At 42.0% G+C, this 12704-nt stretch overlaps 2 protein-coding genes across 3 annotated transcripts; both read left to right on the top strand.

Annotated features, from left to right (window-relative positions):
• The first annotated feature begins 952 nt into the window (after positions 1-952).
• Positions 953-3290, top strand: dgcr6 (DiGeorge syndrome critical region gene 6). 2 transcript variants are annotated; one of them, XM_083673115.1, is made up of 6 exons: positions 953-1068; positions 1193-1310; positions 1527-1687; positions 1811-1911; positions 2145-2285; positions 2776-3290. In XM_083673115.1, exons 2-6 carry the CDS (start codon positions 1201-1203, stop codon positions 2854-2856), a joined length of 594 nt encoding a protein of 197 aa, XP_083529241.1. In that variant the 5' UTR covers positions 953-1068; positions 1193-1200; the 3' UTR covers positions 2857-3290. The 2 variants fall into 2 exon arrangements, with proteins under 2 accessions (XP_083529241.1, XP_083529240.1); XM_083673114.1 differs by having other exon boundaries at positions 983-1310.
• Positions 3291-5614: 2324 nt separating this feature from the next.
• slc7a4 (solute carrier family 7 member 4) lies at positions 5615-9826 on the top strand (the record flags this gene model as incomplete). Its single annotated transcript, XM_083672808.1, has 4 exons — positions 5615-6596; positions 6860-7566; positions 8319-8427; positions 9609-9826. 4 exons carry the CDS (start codon positions 5615-5617, stop codon positions 9824-9826), a joined length of 2016 nt encoding a protein of 671 aa, XP_083528934.1.
• Between the last annotated feature and the right edge of the window lie 2878 nt (positions 9827-12704).

The following is a 12704-nucleotide window of genomic DNA, read 5'->3' as shown; positions in this document are numbered from 1 at the left end:
TTTTTCCAATTCTTTTAATTTGCCCATCCGCGATCTTCACAATGGTGTTACCCTCCTCCGCAACGAGTTATCTTCATCTCTGGCACCTTCAGCGCGTGACGGCGCGTCGACTCTGAGCCTACTCAAGTGATCCTGTGCGATACAGTAGACTAGTAGATGTAGATGTAGATGTAAATGTAAGTGCACCCTAAAATGTTCACATAAAGTTCTAATTTTATTGCAGCAAACTGTCATTGTTAAACAGTTTTCCTGTATGAGACAAATTACTACATTTTTTTTGTATATATATATATATATATATATATATATATATATATATATATATATATATATATATATATATATATATATATATATATATCGTGTGAATCACTACAAGTAAATAATATAGATATTCTAATCTACTTTCCTTGTTTTTCTTTGAAGAGAATGAATGTGGACTATTCTAATGTTCTTCTCTCATGCATTACTCTGATTCTATTAATGAAAAACGAAAAACAGCCTATATACGTCTAAATGATGTTACACCAACCTACAAGACATGGATACGACACGGTCAACCACAGCTGGAGATACTTTAAACCAAGCGGGTATCTTCGACCAAACAGCGTCGCTCCTTACCTGTATCAAAGGTTTGGTCAACGCAAAGCTATTTCAGCCTGTTTCTCATTGACAGTTTGCGCCATCTGGTGGATATGTTGAGCTCCTGCAAATTCTCGCGAGTCGCAAACCTCTTTTCTGACCAGTGATTTTGACGGCTCACAATGTCAGCTCAGTTTCTATAGAATTAAGGGAAGTAGTCTATTTGAAAATATATTTGGAAATATGGCTTACACCATAAATAACGTTGAACAACAATAATGTGATGATGATTATCGAAGAAAATGAATTACAAGCAGGCACTTTAGAGACACTACCTAGGGTCCTTTAATGACATGCCTTTCAGTCGCATGTTTTTGTTTGTTTACCGTCGACGCTAACTACGAGAGGCTTGGCATGAAATACAGTATTTCTGGAGACTATTTCAGCGAAACGTCCCGTGCAATTTCACTCAAACTAACTGTCTTGGTATGTATGTTACTATTCAAAGATAATAGCTAGCTAGCTAGTTGATACACAGTTAGCAAACCTCCTCAAACATCTGTTGTAACGTGGATTTGCTGGGGTCATGGATACGTTTGTATGGCTTTAGGCAAGGAAATGGACGGTTACCCTGTGGTATACGACGAGCAGACTGACTCTACAAAACAGCAAGAGAGACATTACTACCTATTATCAGAACTTCAAACCCTTGTCAAAGATTTGCCCAGGTAAATGTACTACCAGCCCCATGCATCTTCATTGTGTATTGCGTGTGGCATTGGGATCGTGGTAAATGGATACAACCAGGGCACGATTCATATACATTATTAAAGATACAGGTCTGTCTGGACACTGTCTGTTTTACAGATCTATTTAAGACGTTGATGGATGTCCCAAATGATGTATGTATGTATGTTTATTTGTTTGTTTGTTCCAATGCCCAGCTCTTTCCAACAACGCCTGTCCTACACAACACTGAGTGACCTTGCTCTGGCTCTCATCGATGGAACGGTATATGAGATAGTGCAGGGACTCCTGGACATCCAACATCTGACAGAGAGGAATCTGTACAACCAGAGACAAAAGCTGCACAGTGAGCATAGAGGTACGTCTAGTTCACAGTTCTGTTGGATTAAAACAATGTTTCTTATATACGTCAGTGTGTGGTCGTACTTTTAATGGTTTTGGTTGTTTATCAATTCCAACGTATCTTTCTTCTCATGCCAAGGACTCAAGCAGGATTTGGCTCGTAAGCATAAAGATGCCCTACAGATTTGCAAGTCCCACAACCTAGCAGTTCTGAAAACTAATCAACAAGGGGAGACAGAGGTAGGGGATTGGCAGACTGTTTTTTTGTTTGACATGATATTAAATCTCTAATATCTAAACTTTCACATACTCTCCAAACATCCCTCCTACAGGATATATGGAGTGGAGTATATTTCGAGAGCATTGAGCTTGCTTGACAGATTACATCATTTGCAATGAAATTAATTGATGTGGTTAGCATTATGAAGTTCCTGTCCCTAAGAAAAAAAAGTGTGACTCTGTGTCTCTATAAGACTCTGGAGATTCGAGTGAGAGAGGAGCAAAGGATGATGGATGTGAAGATTGTGGCTGAGATGGACCAAAAGGCGATTGACCAGCAGAACACCCTGGAGAAGTCTGGGGTCCCTGGGTTCTACATAACCACCAACCCCCAGGTGAATCTTTATATCCTTATGTGAATGCTGTTGCTGATAGCAAATAGGCCTAATGGAAAAGATAATGGTGCAATATCATTGTGCTCTTCACATACATAACCGTTTATAAATAAACAGACATCTAATCAATATTATATATCAAATAAAATATAAAATCACTACTCTTTACATTAAAGTATTGAAAGAAGGTTTAAATATACTGCTTTTCAACACAGCAGCAAAGCTTCAGTTAGTGAGAGAGAGAGAGAGAGAGAGAGAGAGAGAGAGAGAGAGAGAGAGAGAGAGAGAGAGAGAGAGAGAGAGAGAGAGAGAGAGAGAGAGAGAGAGAGAGAGAGAGAGAGAGAGAGAGAGAGAGAGAGAGAGAGAGAGAGAGAGAGAGAGAGATATATGCATAGATGGCAGTAGTATAGGAAAATGTCCAGCAGATGGTGATAGAGACTCGCTGACTGTAATGGCTCCAAGGTATCATGTTTCCCTCTTATCATTTCAGGAGCTGACAATGCAGATGAACTTACTGGAATTGATCCTCAAACTTCAACAGAAAGAGTCACAGTCAGGAGGCCTATCCTGAGAGACAGGGGTCTGATCATGCCAAAAACACTGGACACTTACAGAACATTATAGTGGACAGAGACTGGAGAGTATCCTGTCTTGTCATGGAGCACTTGAGCAGGGCTCAGATTCTCACTCAGCCCCGACATTGTGTGATGTCCTCTGATCCTCAGGAGCAATATCTGTTATCCTTACTGTAGGTGCACATGGAGACTAGAAAGCTGTAAATTGATCATTGTAAAAACAATGTAAAATCTATGTAAAAAAACATTGGCTCTTGGTGGCAATGATTCGGGGCCGTGATGTAGAGATTGAAGGATTTTTGGATTGTAAGGTGCTCATGCATTTACAAAATCTAAAGAACAAGTTATGTTTGTGTTGAAATTAAATTATTCAACATGGCATTAACTCTGACTTTGACCGCTGGTGAAATGTCTGTGTTCATGAAATAAAAGTGAGTTCATAATTAAAATGTGGTACATTGAATGCCTATGAGTGTATTGGTGTGTAATCTCTTATAGGCAATTTGGCATTCAGAACAGGTTGTGTATTGTATATTATAGCTCTGAGTGTCCAATGCTCCTTCTGTCCTTCTTTACTGTGTTATTGCTTTTCTAGTCCTGAGATCAAAATGACATAGTGATGGATTTCATTAGCCTTTTACCTTGGCGCATTCATTCTATATCATCACTAGAAGTTTTGTGTCAATTAGCATCACGAGCATCAGCAGCAGGAGAATCGGTATGTTCTGGAGAGGCTGATCACTTGCATCAAACTCTGTGGGACGTGGGAAATGGGTTGAAATGTAAAAGGAAGAAGATTTAGGATATAGAGGCCATCTCAGTTCAACAGTTTTAGAGTACTCAATATATAGTACCATACTGAAAAGAATTGTGTTTAAAATAACTTCAAAAAATTGTCGCGCTGAAGCGTATGAACTGTATTCAGTTTTGAAATCTTTCTGCTCCCTGGCACTCACAGCGCAGCCCATAGCACATGCCTACCGTAGACTACCTTTATTTTTTGTGATGGTGACGCCATACACAACTGCCCCTTCAGAAATGCCATGCTAAAGTCGCCACTGGTGTCAAATCAGATGTATTTAAATGTACAACACACTGATAGTTTTGAATTTGCATGCGGATATCGGTTTGTTTAGTTTAAGTCCCTTAAGGACTTTTAAACTGACGACTTCTGACTAACCGGTTTTCTGGAGTCAGACTCCTTTCTGTTGATCCTATTGTAATCGGAAGGACTGTGGGTACTATGCCTTTAAGAAGAAAGAGCTCAACTCAGTCTCTGTTCATTCCCCATCTTCCTCCCTATCTGCCGTAAGCGCTCCCAGCGATATCAAGCGGGCCTGAAATACAGATGAACGACATGGAACAATAAAGGTAAACTAAAAAATACATTTTGGTGTAATGTTAAAGTTATGTATTTCATAAGTGATCATAGATATTACGTATTTAGGGTACAGCAATAGCGTTCCTCACCTGGTATGTCAAATTAAACACCTTGCTCCTACGATGATGGAAGAAATTACCAGAATGTAAAACTACATTCATGCTACAGCATACACATTTTATTAATGTTGTTTCACAATGACATGTGTCATCAATTGCATCTTTAGTTTCCATTTTGTTTTGAATTATTAATGTTGCCATTATATAAAAAAACAAAAGGCGCATCTTTTGCGTCTATTCTGTGGCCAACGCTTTATAATTAAACGAATCACACACGTTGGCCTATAAAGGATAGGTTCACTTTAGCGTTGTTTATTTCTAAAGGGGAATGCACGCATTACGTAATTTATTTCTAGCATTGAGGCATTAAGAAGTCGCCATATACCCGTGCACCGTGCGGAGTCATCGGAAACGTTGCATTGCGAGAGAGTCGGACACCGGGATCGGCCTATCCAAATTCGTTCTATCTCCTTGCTATGGGAGCCGACGCGTTTCAGTAGCTAGTTATATTGCTGCATATGCAAGTTACCTGTCTCTCTGTTGATTTTTATTTCATGGGTCCTACGCGTCATTCAGGATGAGACCTTCGTGTTCAGTATAGGCCCATCAGTAGTGGCCCCACTGTCAGTGAAGAGAAGGTGCATCAGAACAGTTATTCTAAGGTTTCTTGTCATACACAGAATGATATCATCACTTGTGATTATATTATATATCACAGTCTCAACATTCATCAAAACAAAACCAAATATTTAAGTTCATTCTATTTTCATTTTATACCTGACCTAATTGTGAATTATGCACTTTAGTATTTCATTTTAAGCATTGAAAGCCAAAAGTTTGTTTCAAGATTTCAAGGGCTGGTCAACCTTTTATTTGAAAGAAAATTCAGCATTCTCTGCAATGCATAGGGAAATCATGTCAGTGTTGTGACTGCCAATGGCCCCTGGTCCTAGCATAGATGTGTTTTTCTTATGATGACTGTTGTATAGATGATTCATTTACTTTAGACAAATGTAGTTGTTATAAGTCGCTTTGGATAAAGGCTGCTAAATGTCTAAGATGTAAATGCAAATGTAAATGTAAGTGCAACAGATAAGCAGTGTGTAAAGGTGAAAGGGATGAATGAGTCACCCATTCAGAGGCAGGACAGATGGAAATGTGAAATAGATGTTTTCCCATCTCTGTAACTGTACTGTATGACATCATATCTGTGTTTTCTGTCTTTCAGGCTAGCTGGACTGGAGGAGAATGGATCAAGTTTGAGCATCTGACTTGACACTACCCTGCCCAATTGCTGTGTGTTATTCTGTAGCCATGGCAGCCTGCGTGCGTGGCTGTGCACCAGCGGTGCGTCTCTGCCACAGGCTGAACCGCCTGAAGACGCTGGATGATGACATTATGGCGACGTCGCTGAAGCGTTGTCTCTCCACCGTGGACCTGGCTATGCTGGGCGTCGGAGGCATGGTGGGCTCAGGGCTCTATGTCCTGACTGGCACTGTGGCCAAGGACACAGCCGGCCCTGCCGTGATCTTCTCCTTCCTCATCGCAGGCATAGCCTCTCTACTGGCCGCCCTCTGTTATGCAGAGTTTGGAGCACGGGTTCCCAAAACAGGCTCAGCCTACATGTTCACCTATGTCTCTATGGGAGAGATCTGGGCCTTTCTTATTGGGTGGAATGTGGTCCTGGAGTACATGATTGGTGGGGCTGCAGTGGCGCGGGCATGGAGTGGTTACCTGGACTCCATGTTTAACCACACCATCCAGAACTACACAGAGACCCACATCATGCAGTGGGATGTGCCCTTTTTCGCCCACTACCCGGACCTGCTGGCTGCAGGGATTCTACTGGTTGCCACTGTCTTTATATCTTTTGGAGTGCAAGTGTCCTCTTGGCTCAACCACATCTTCTCCACCATTAGTATAATTGTCATAGTCTTCATCCTGGTGTTTGGCTTCATGCTGGCTGATACAGTCAACTGGAGCCAGAAGGAGGGAGGTTTTGCCCCTTTTGGTATGTCTGGAGTATTGGCGGGCACAGCTACCTGCTTTTATGCCTTTGTTGGCTTTGATGTGATTGCAGCCTCTAGTGAGGAGGCGAGGAACCCCCAGCGGGCTATTCCCATAGCCACTGCCATCTCTCTGGCCATGGCAGCCTCAGCCTACGTCCTGGTCTCTACTGTACTCACACTCATGGTACCCTGGCACACGCTGGACCCCAACTCAGCCCTCTCGGACGCCTTCTTCCGCCGTGGCTACAGTTGGGCTGGCATCATCGTGGCAATAGGGTCCATCTGCGGTGAGTGTTTCTTAACTCTCAGATCTGACCTATAGTGCCACTGTTCAGATATGGCTCTGTTCAGATGTTGAACATATAGTAGAAGTGATAGCGTCTATTAGTCATTTCAGGCAGTCTAATTAATGGAAGGACTGTTTTTTTTTTAAAATTGTTAATAGCATATTAAGATTTTCTAGCGAATATGAAAATGTTTACTTTGTTGCACAGTTCTCTGTTGTGATTTTCCTGTGGTAATCATAAGACTCTCTCTTCCACACCTCTAGCCATGAACACAGTGCTGCTCAGCAACCTCTTCTCTCTCCCTCGGATTGTTTATGCCATGGCGGAGGATGGCCTCTTCTTCTCCTTCTTCGCCAAAGTCAACCCTGTCACCAAGGTCCCTGTCAATGCCATCCTGGTGTTTGGCACCCTAATGGCCATCCTAGCTCTCATCTTTGACCTGGAGGCCCTGGTCCAGTTCCTGTCCATTGGCACCCTCTTGGCCTACACCTTTGTGGCAGCCAGTATTATTGTGCTGCGCTTCCAGCCTGACAAGACCAGCTCCAAGGCTAACTCCTCCACCTCCCCCAACCCCAACGCTGAGCCCTCCCCTGTGGCCTCCGAGTCCCAGAACATAGCCCAGGACAGCGGGGAGCTGAAGGAGTATGAGTCCTTCTCAGACAAGCTCCAGTTGGTGGAGATGCAGAAGACACGGGAGCGGCGTGGACCGGGTCAGCTGAAGGCCCGCTGGGAGCCCTACCTGGGCATGGTGCTGGGGGACTGTGAGCCGGGGGAGGTAGTGGCCTTCTCTGTGCTGGCTCTGATGGTGAGCTCTGTGTCCTTCTGTGCCGTGCTGGTGTTTGGGAATAACCAGCTGCATCTGCCTCTGTGGAGCTTCTCCCTGCTGCTGGTAGTGTTTGGCTTAGCTTACTTCCTCAGCCTGGTGCTCATATGGGTCCATGAGCCTCATATCAACACCAAAACCTTCCAGGTGAGCCTTCCGCAATGATTTTTTGTAAAGCTCTGGATGTCTCAGCTCCTCAGCTCAATGCATTGATTCAATGTAGCATACTAACTTTGTCAGCATCTATATATGAGCATGGCGATTGTCTGATTTCGTTGGGTGCACATGATAGAGTTAAGGAGGAAGGCCCAAAATAGGCAATTAAATTGCCCTTCTCCTCAGAGTTATTGGTTATAATGCTGTCTGGGGAGTTGATGAAAAAGCCTGTTGTGTTTTTATCTCATTGTAAGTGAGTTCCCCTCTGTCCTAATGCAGTCATGACAAGCTCCGATAATTTCCCTCTCTGTCAGTTTCTAGTCTTGGAGTGTGTTTTTGCAGCTGTCTCTCCTCCCTCAGGCATGATAAAGGGACTAGTCTGAACGCTCAGTAGAAAGGGAGCCACGTTATCAGCTGGCTCTGACTGAGGCTGTCACAGCAGACACTCACACTCTGTCTGCTCCTCACAGAAAACGAAAGCTGTTTCAGTGACTCATATTAGAGAGGCAGACGTTTCTGTTTGCTAAAGCATGACCCATGTTTCCCCTGGCAGCAGCCTACAGTAATATGAAACCTTGTCATAAAACCCATCCACTCTGCTGTGACATATTTAATGAACAAAATCCTCTTGTCAAAGAATATTTTACCCAAGCCCAGAGTGATTCATCTTGCCTTTGTCTCTCCAGCTTTCTCTTAATTGTTGTCATGTATGTCAGGATGACAATATGTTGTCATTTTTCTAGGTTCCCCTGGTCCCGCTCATCCCTGGCGCCAGTATCCTCCTGAATGTGTTCCTCATGCTGAAGCTCAGCCCTATCACCTGGATTCGTTTTACCGTATGGCTGGCTGCAGGTAAGATGGCTGCCTGCCAGAGTTAAACTGTACTGGAGAAAACCTGCTCACTTTGCTTTGCAACACAGCTAAAAGATTTCTTCTAAACACATTTTTGGAAAAGATTATGCTTTGCTTTTTCTTACCTTCTATTTTGTAAAAGATTCATAATGTATATCCATCTGATTAAAAGTACAGAATGATATCCACTTGAGCAGTTCATCTCATTCAAAATGTGAACAAGAGGACTATAGGACTAAAGGCACACGTTTGTCAATAGGGTGTAGATGTGAAGAGGGCCATGAGCTTTGTAGTACAAACACACCCTGTAAAACAAACAGCATCTCCGCGTCACAGGCAAGATCCAACATCACATTGTATGGTTCTCTGATCCTCCAACCATGAATGGCCGATGAGCAAAATGCTTGTGTTGTTACAAAACAAAAATCATGCATGGATGTCAATAAGGAGGTTTGAAGAGAAAATTCAAGTACCCCACACAGATCCCAAATTTGGATTCTGCCATTTGTGCACTACAGTACCTTACATGCAAGTATGTGTTTTACCATCATCAGGTTACACATGCATTGTTGCTTTGTTCTCCCATTTCTTCCCTGAAGTGAGTTAACCCATTCTAGCCTAGCCGGTGTAAGGATAGGGCTGTTAATTGGCTGTAGAGTTCCCTGTCAGCAAAGAGGATCAACAAGGAAGCATGATTAGCTGTATGAGCTCAGAGCTCCTCTGGACCAGTAAACCCTTTAAACGCACCTGTCTGCCTAAAGCCAGTTACTTGCTGCACAGGGAATATTAGTCATGACAGGGGCTTGGGCTAAGCCATGTCTGAGAAATCATTTCCCTAGTGAAAGCTATGTGACCATTACGGGCAGCAGGCCCAGGATGAAGGATGTGCCGTATTGGAGGCAGTGCTTCACCATCGATCAATTCATGTTAGCTGTGTGTTCCCATCCATACAATATGATAACAACAACCAGATGTATCAGTTTACCTACATATACATATATATATATATTGTGGTCCTCTGTGGCTCAGTTGGTAGAGCATGGCGCTAACAACGCTTAGGTTGTGGGTTCAATTCCCGCTGGGACAATATATACTGAAATGTATGCACTCACTGCAATGTAAGTTGATTTGGATAAAAGCGTCAGCTAAATGGTATATGTATGTGTGTTGCCCTTCTCCAGGTCTGTTGGTGTATTTTGGCTATGGAATCTGGCACAGTAAGGAGGGCCTGAGAGAGTTACAGCCCAAGGATATGGCTGCCAGGTACGTGGTGCTCCCCAGTGGCAGCCTGGTAGAGACAGTGCAATCTGTACAACCGGACGGACAGGGGGACGGCAGTGCCCACCACACCACCCCATCCCCTACCCTGCCAACTGAGGAGCAGAACGCAAAGAGATGATGTGTGGGGAGCCATTATCATTACAGTGGGCCAGCCCATTATCAGCTCTCTGCTCCTCCTCCTATGTATACCGTTACTGCTTTCATTACCTCACTTTCCCCTCTCTCATGTGACTGGTCTGATACAATGTGTACTGCCTCCGTTTCTCAGAATATGTAAGCACATCACAGTGTAAGCACATCACAGGATGAAACTCGCACACTTTCGCATTGTGAAACAAGTTCATGTCTGTCAGTATGAAAACATAGGAAGCTTTACTACTGTCCTGCATTGTATAGCATATTGCAATATGCTACAGTATGAAAGTCCATATTTCATAAACTGCAGAATGTGAACATAACTGGAGACACTCATCTGCAACGTTACGATTGCTAGGAGAGAGTCGAAAGCGGTTGCTAAAGAACAATAAATTACTAAATATTGTTAAAAGTAAATGACTAAATATTGATTCTAAATGTTTCGCTTAAACAAAGTTGGTAACCTTGGAACGAATCAGTCCACAGTCAGTTCAGGGTGATTTACTGTAACAGTAGGTTCACTGCAGTTACAGTAGGGAATGTTCACTGTTAATTAACTACCAGTCCAACCAGTCTCCAAAAGTGACGAGTGTCCTCAGTTATTTTTACCTTCTGCAGTTTATGACCTATGGACTTCCGTGGCATAGTTATCACAGATTTATTTTTAGCTATGCTATTATTTCCTTAATGCTTCTATTGGTCCCCCTTGTTATCTCTCTATCACAACTAAATGGGTTTGGAAGTTGGAAGGTATTGATTTGATTATTACATACTAACAGGACTTACACTAAGTCATGTGTATATCAACAGTTCATTTTCTGCATGTTTTTTTTTTGTCGAGTACAGGAATGAATGAAGAGGCTATCTGTTTACTCACACACCCGTACATAAGCACATATTTACCGTATATGTTTGCCATCTGCTTCTTTTTCTATGTCTTTCTCATACACATGCACATTATTCTTGCCTGAGGAGAGACTAGGTTTTGTTTGTGGGTCATGTGGATCCACTTACAACCCCTAAGACCACATCTATCTGTATCCCCCTTGTTCTCACACTCTGTCTCTGGTGGCTACTCAGCTGAAAGGAAAGCACTTATTCTGCTGAGTTATCCTACATTGTATCTGTTTTAATGAATCATATTTAGGCCTATGTCATGTATTTTCTGAGCTGAGAAAATTCTATTTTATATGTATTTATTTGTATTTCACTGATGCCGGCAGTCTATCATTTGCCATTAATTGTCATATGCCAGTGTATCAATATCAGATAATCTGCCTATCACACAAGTTACATACTGTCGTTGCATGTATTTTGGGTCTTTTTTTGTTCCTTAGTACCAGAATAACTTGATTCCACTTGTTTGTTCTGTCCATCATATGAGATGGTCAATATATTGTTTTCTAAGGGTGAGCAGACCTTTAACTTTTCAACTAATCCCCTTACTCCCATCCCATGACCTCTGGCGCTCTTTCATGTCACAGATTTTGCCATTTGACTGGGTTTTCCCATGCACAACAGAGAGAGCAGCCCATTCCATGTGTCCCAGCTAGCATAAGATTAGACAGATTATACAACCAACTGATATCAAAGCACATAGATTGTTGTTTTTGTTTTGCTCTGGTCTGTCCTCATACAAGGGATAGTGCCAGAGATTGATTGAGAGTTAAGAGATGCTGTTTTTGATAAGGAAAGCACAAACCCACTGCATGCACCTGAACAGGGTATTTTGGTCATGGTGTTTCGGTAGGATCTTGACCAACAAGGATTGGGTTGTTTTGTCTGAGTATGCCAGCCATTTCGATGTGCCTCATCCTCCAGTAATCCGTCAGATTTGCAGTGGTCCATGTGGCTTCCTCACAGTTTGACCTAGATTACGCACGTGCACATGTGAGATGATGACTCTCTCTCACAGAACATAGCGTAGCACTCTCACCCACAGTCATTCGCTCTCCAATTTGAGTGCACCAGCGTCACAGGACAGGTTACTATGATGTCATAACCAAATAATCTCAATGTGATAAGCATAACATTCCCAAACTGAAGTTATTCAGTCAAGTAGTGAAAATTGCTTATTTTGTTATTCAAGGTTTGCCTGTTTGTTACTTTTTTTTTTAAATTGTGGTAAATCATCTGTACCATATATCTGCGTGATGTTCTTACAACATTGCCTTGATGTTATCAGCATGTCCTGTATTTGAGTCTTTAGAATGAGACGTTGCTTGTTAGACCACCTTTGTGTTTTACTTGAAAAACTGGTTCCTTTTTTTGTATTTATAATTATTTAAATCTCATTGTAAACATGCAGTATTTGTTTATGTAAATGTGGGGCACAACAACCAATGGCCTTAAAGATGTTTTAATCAATACAGAATGATTCCCAAAGCTTATGCGAAATCTCATTGATTTGAGTTGTTGATTTTGTTGTTTTTATCCAAATAGTTATCCCTATAATAATCTCAGTATGTACTCATAGAATATTAAACTATATTGTAAAATACTATATTACATTATATTGATTTAAACAATACATAAACCTTTTGGGATAACAGAATGTAGGTAGATGTCGAGATTTGAGTACCAAAAATATTATATGGATTTTTGTACAACTTTGCACACTGGTTAAGATTTTAAAACCCTCTATTGCAAACGATGTGTCTCTCTACCAGTGTGTCTGGAAATTCTGGAATTCTGGAATTCTGGAATTTCTGTGGGGGCAGGTGACAGGTGTTGACACTGTGGTGCTTTTGGCAAGCTGAGCATTTTTTTCACCTCTATGAATTACTGTCTCTGTCTTTTGTGTGCCAGTAAACACAGTAAGCTATGATTTCTGACTTCAGAATATACATATTGTACTCTGT

This window comes from Argentina silus, assembly GCF_951799395.1.
Source record: "Argentina silus genome assembly, chromosome: 7".
NCBI classification, from domain to species: Eukaryota; Metazoa; Chordata; class Actinopteri; order Argentiniformes; family Argentinidae; genus Argentina; species Argentina silus.
The sequence above is the reverse complement of the archived record's forward strand: the minus strand, read 5'-3'. Positions and strand labels throughout refer to the sequence as shown.

What these genes read in the sequence shown, in the direction of transcription:
- dgcr6 (XM_083673114.1), top strand. Translation starts at nt 1,183, where the DNA reads ATGGCTTTAGGCAAGGAAATGGACGGTTACCCTGTGGTATACGACGAG. An exon ending in GCTGCACAGTGAGCATAGAG is followed by an intron (nt 1,688 to 1,810) that starts GTACGTCTAGTT and finishes TCTCATGCCAAG; the next exon opens with GACTCAAGCAGGATTTGGCT. An exon ending in ATCAACAAGGGGAGACAGAG is followed by an intron (nt 1,912 to 2,144) that starts GTAGGGGATTGG and finishes TGTCTCTATAAG; the next exon opens with ACTCTGGAGATTCGAGTGAG.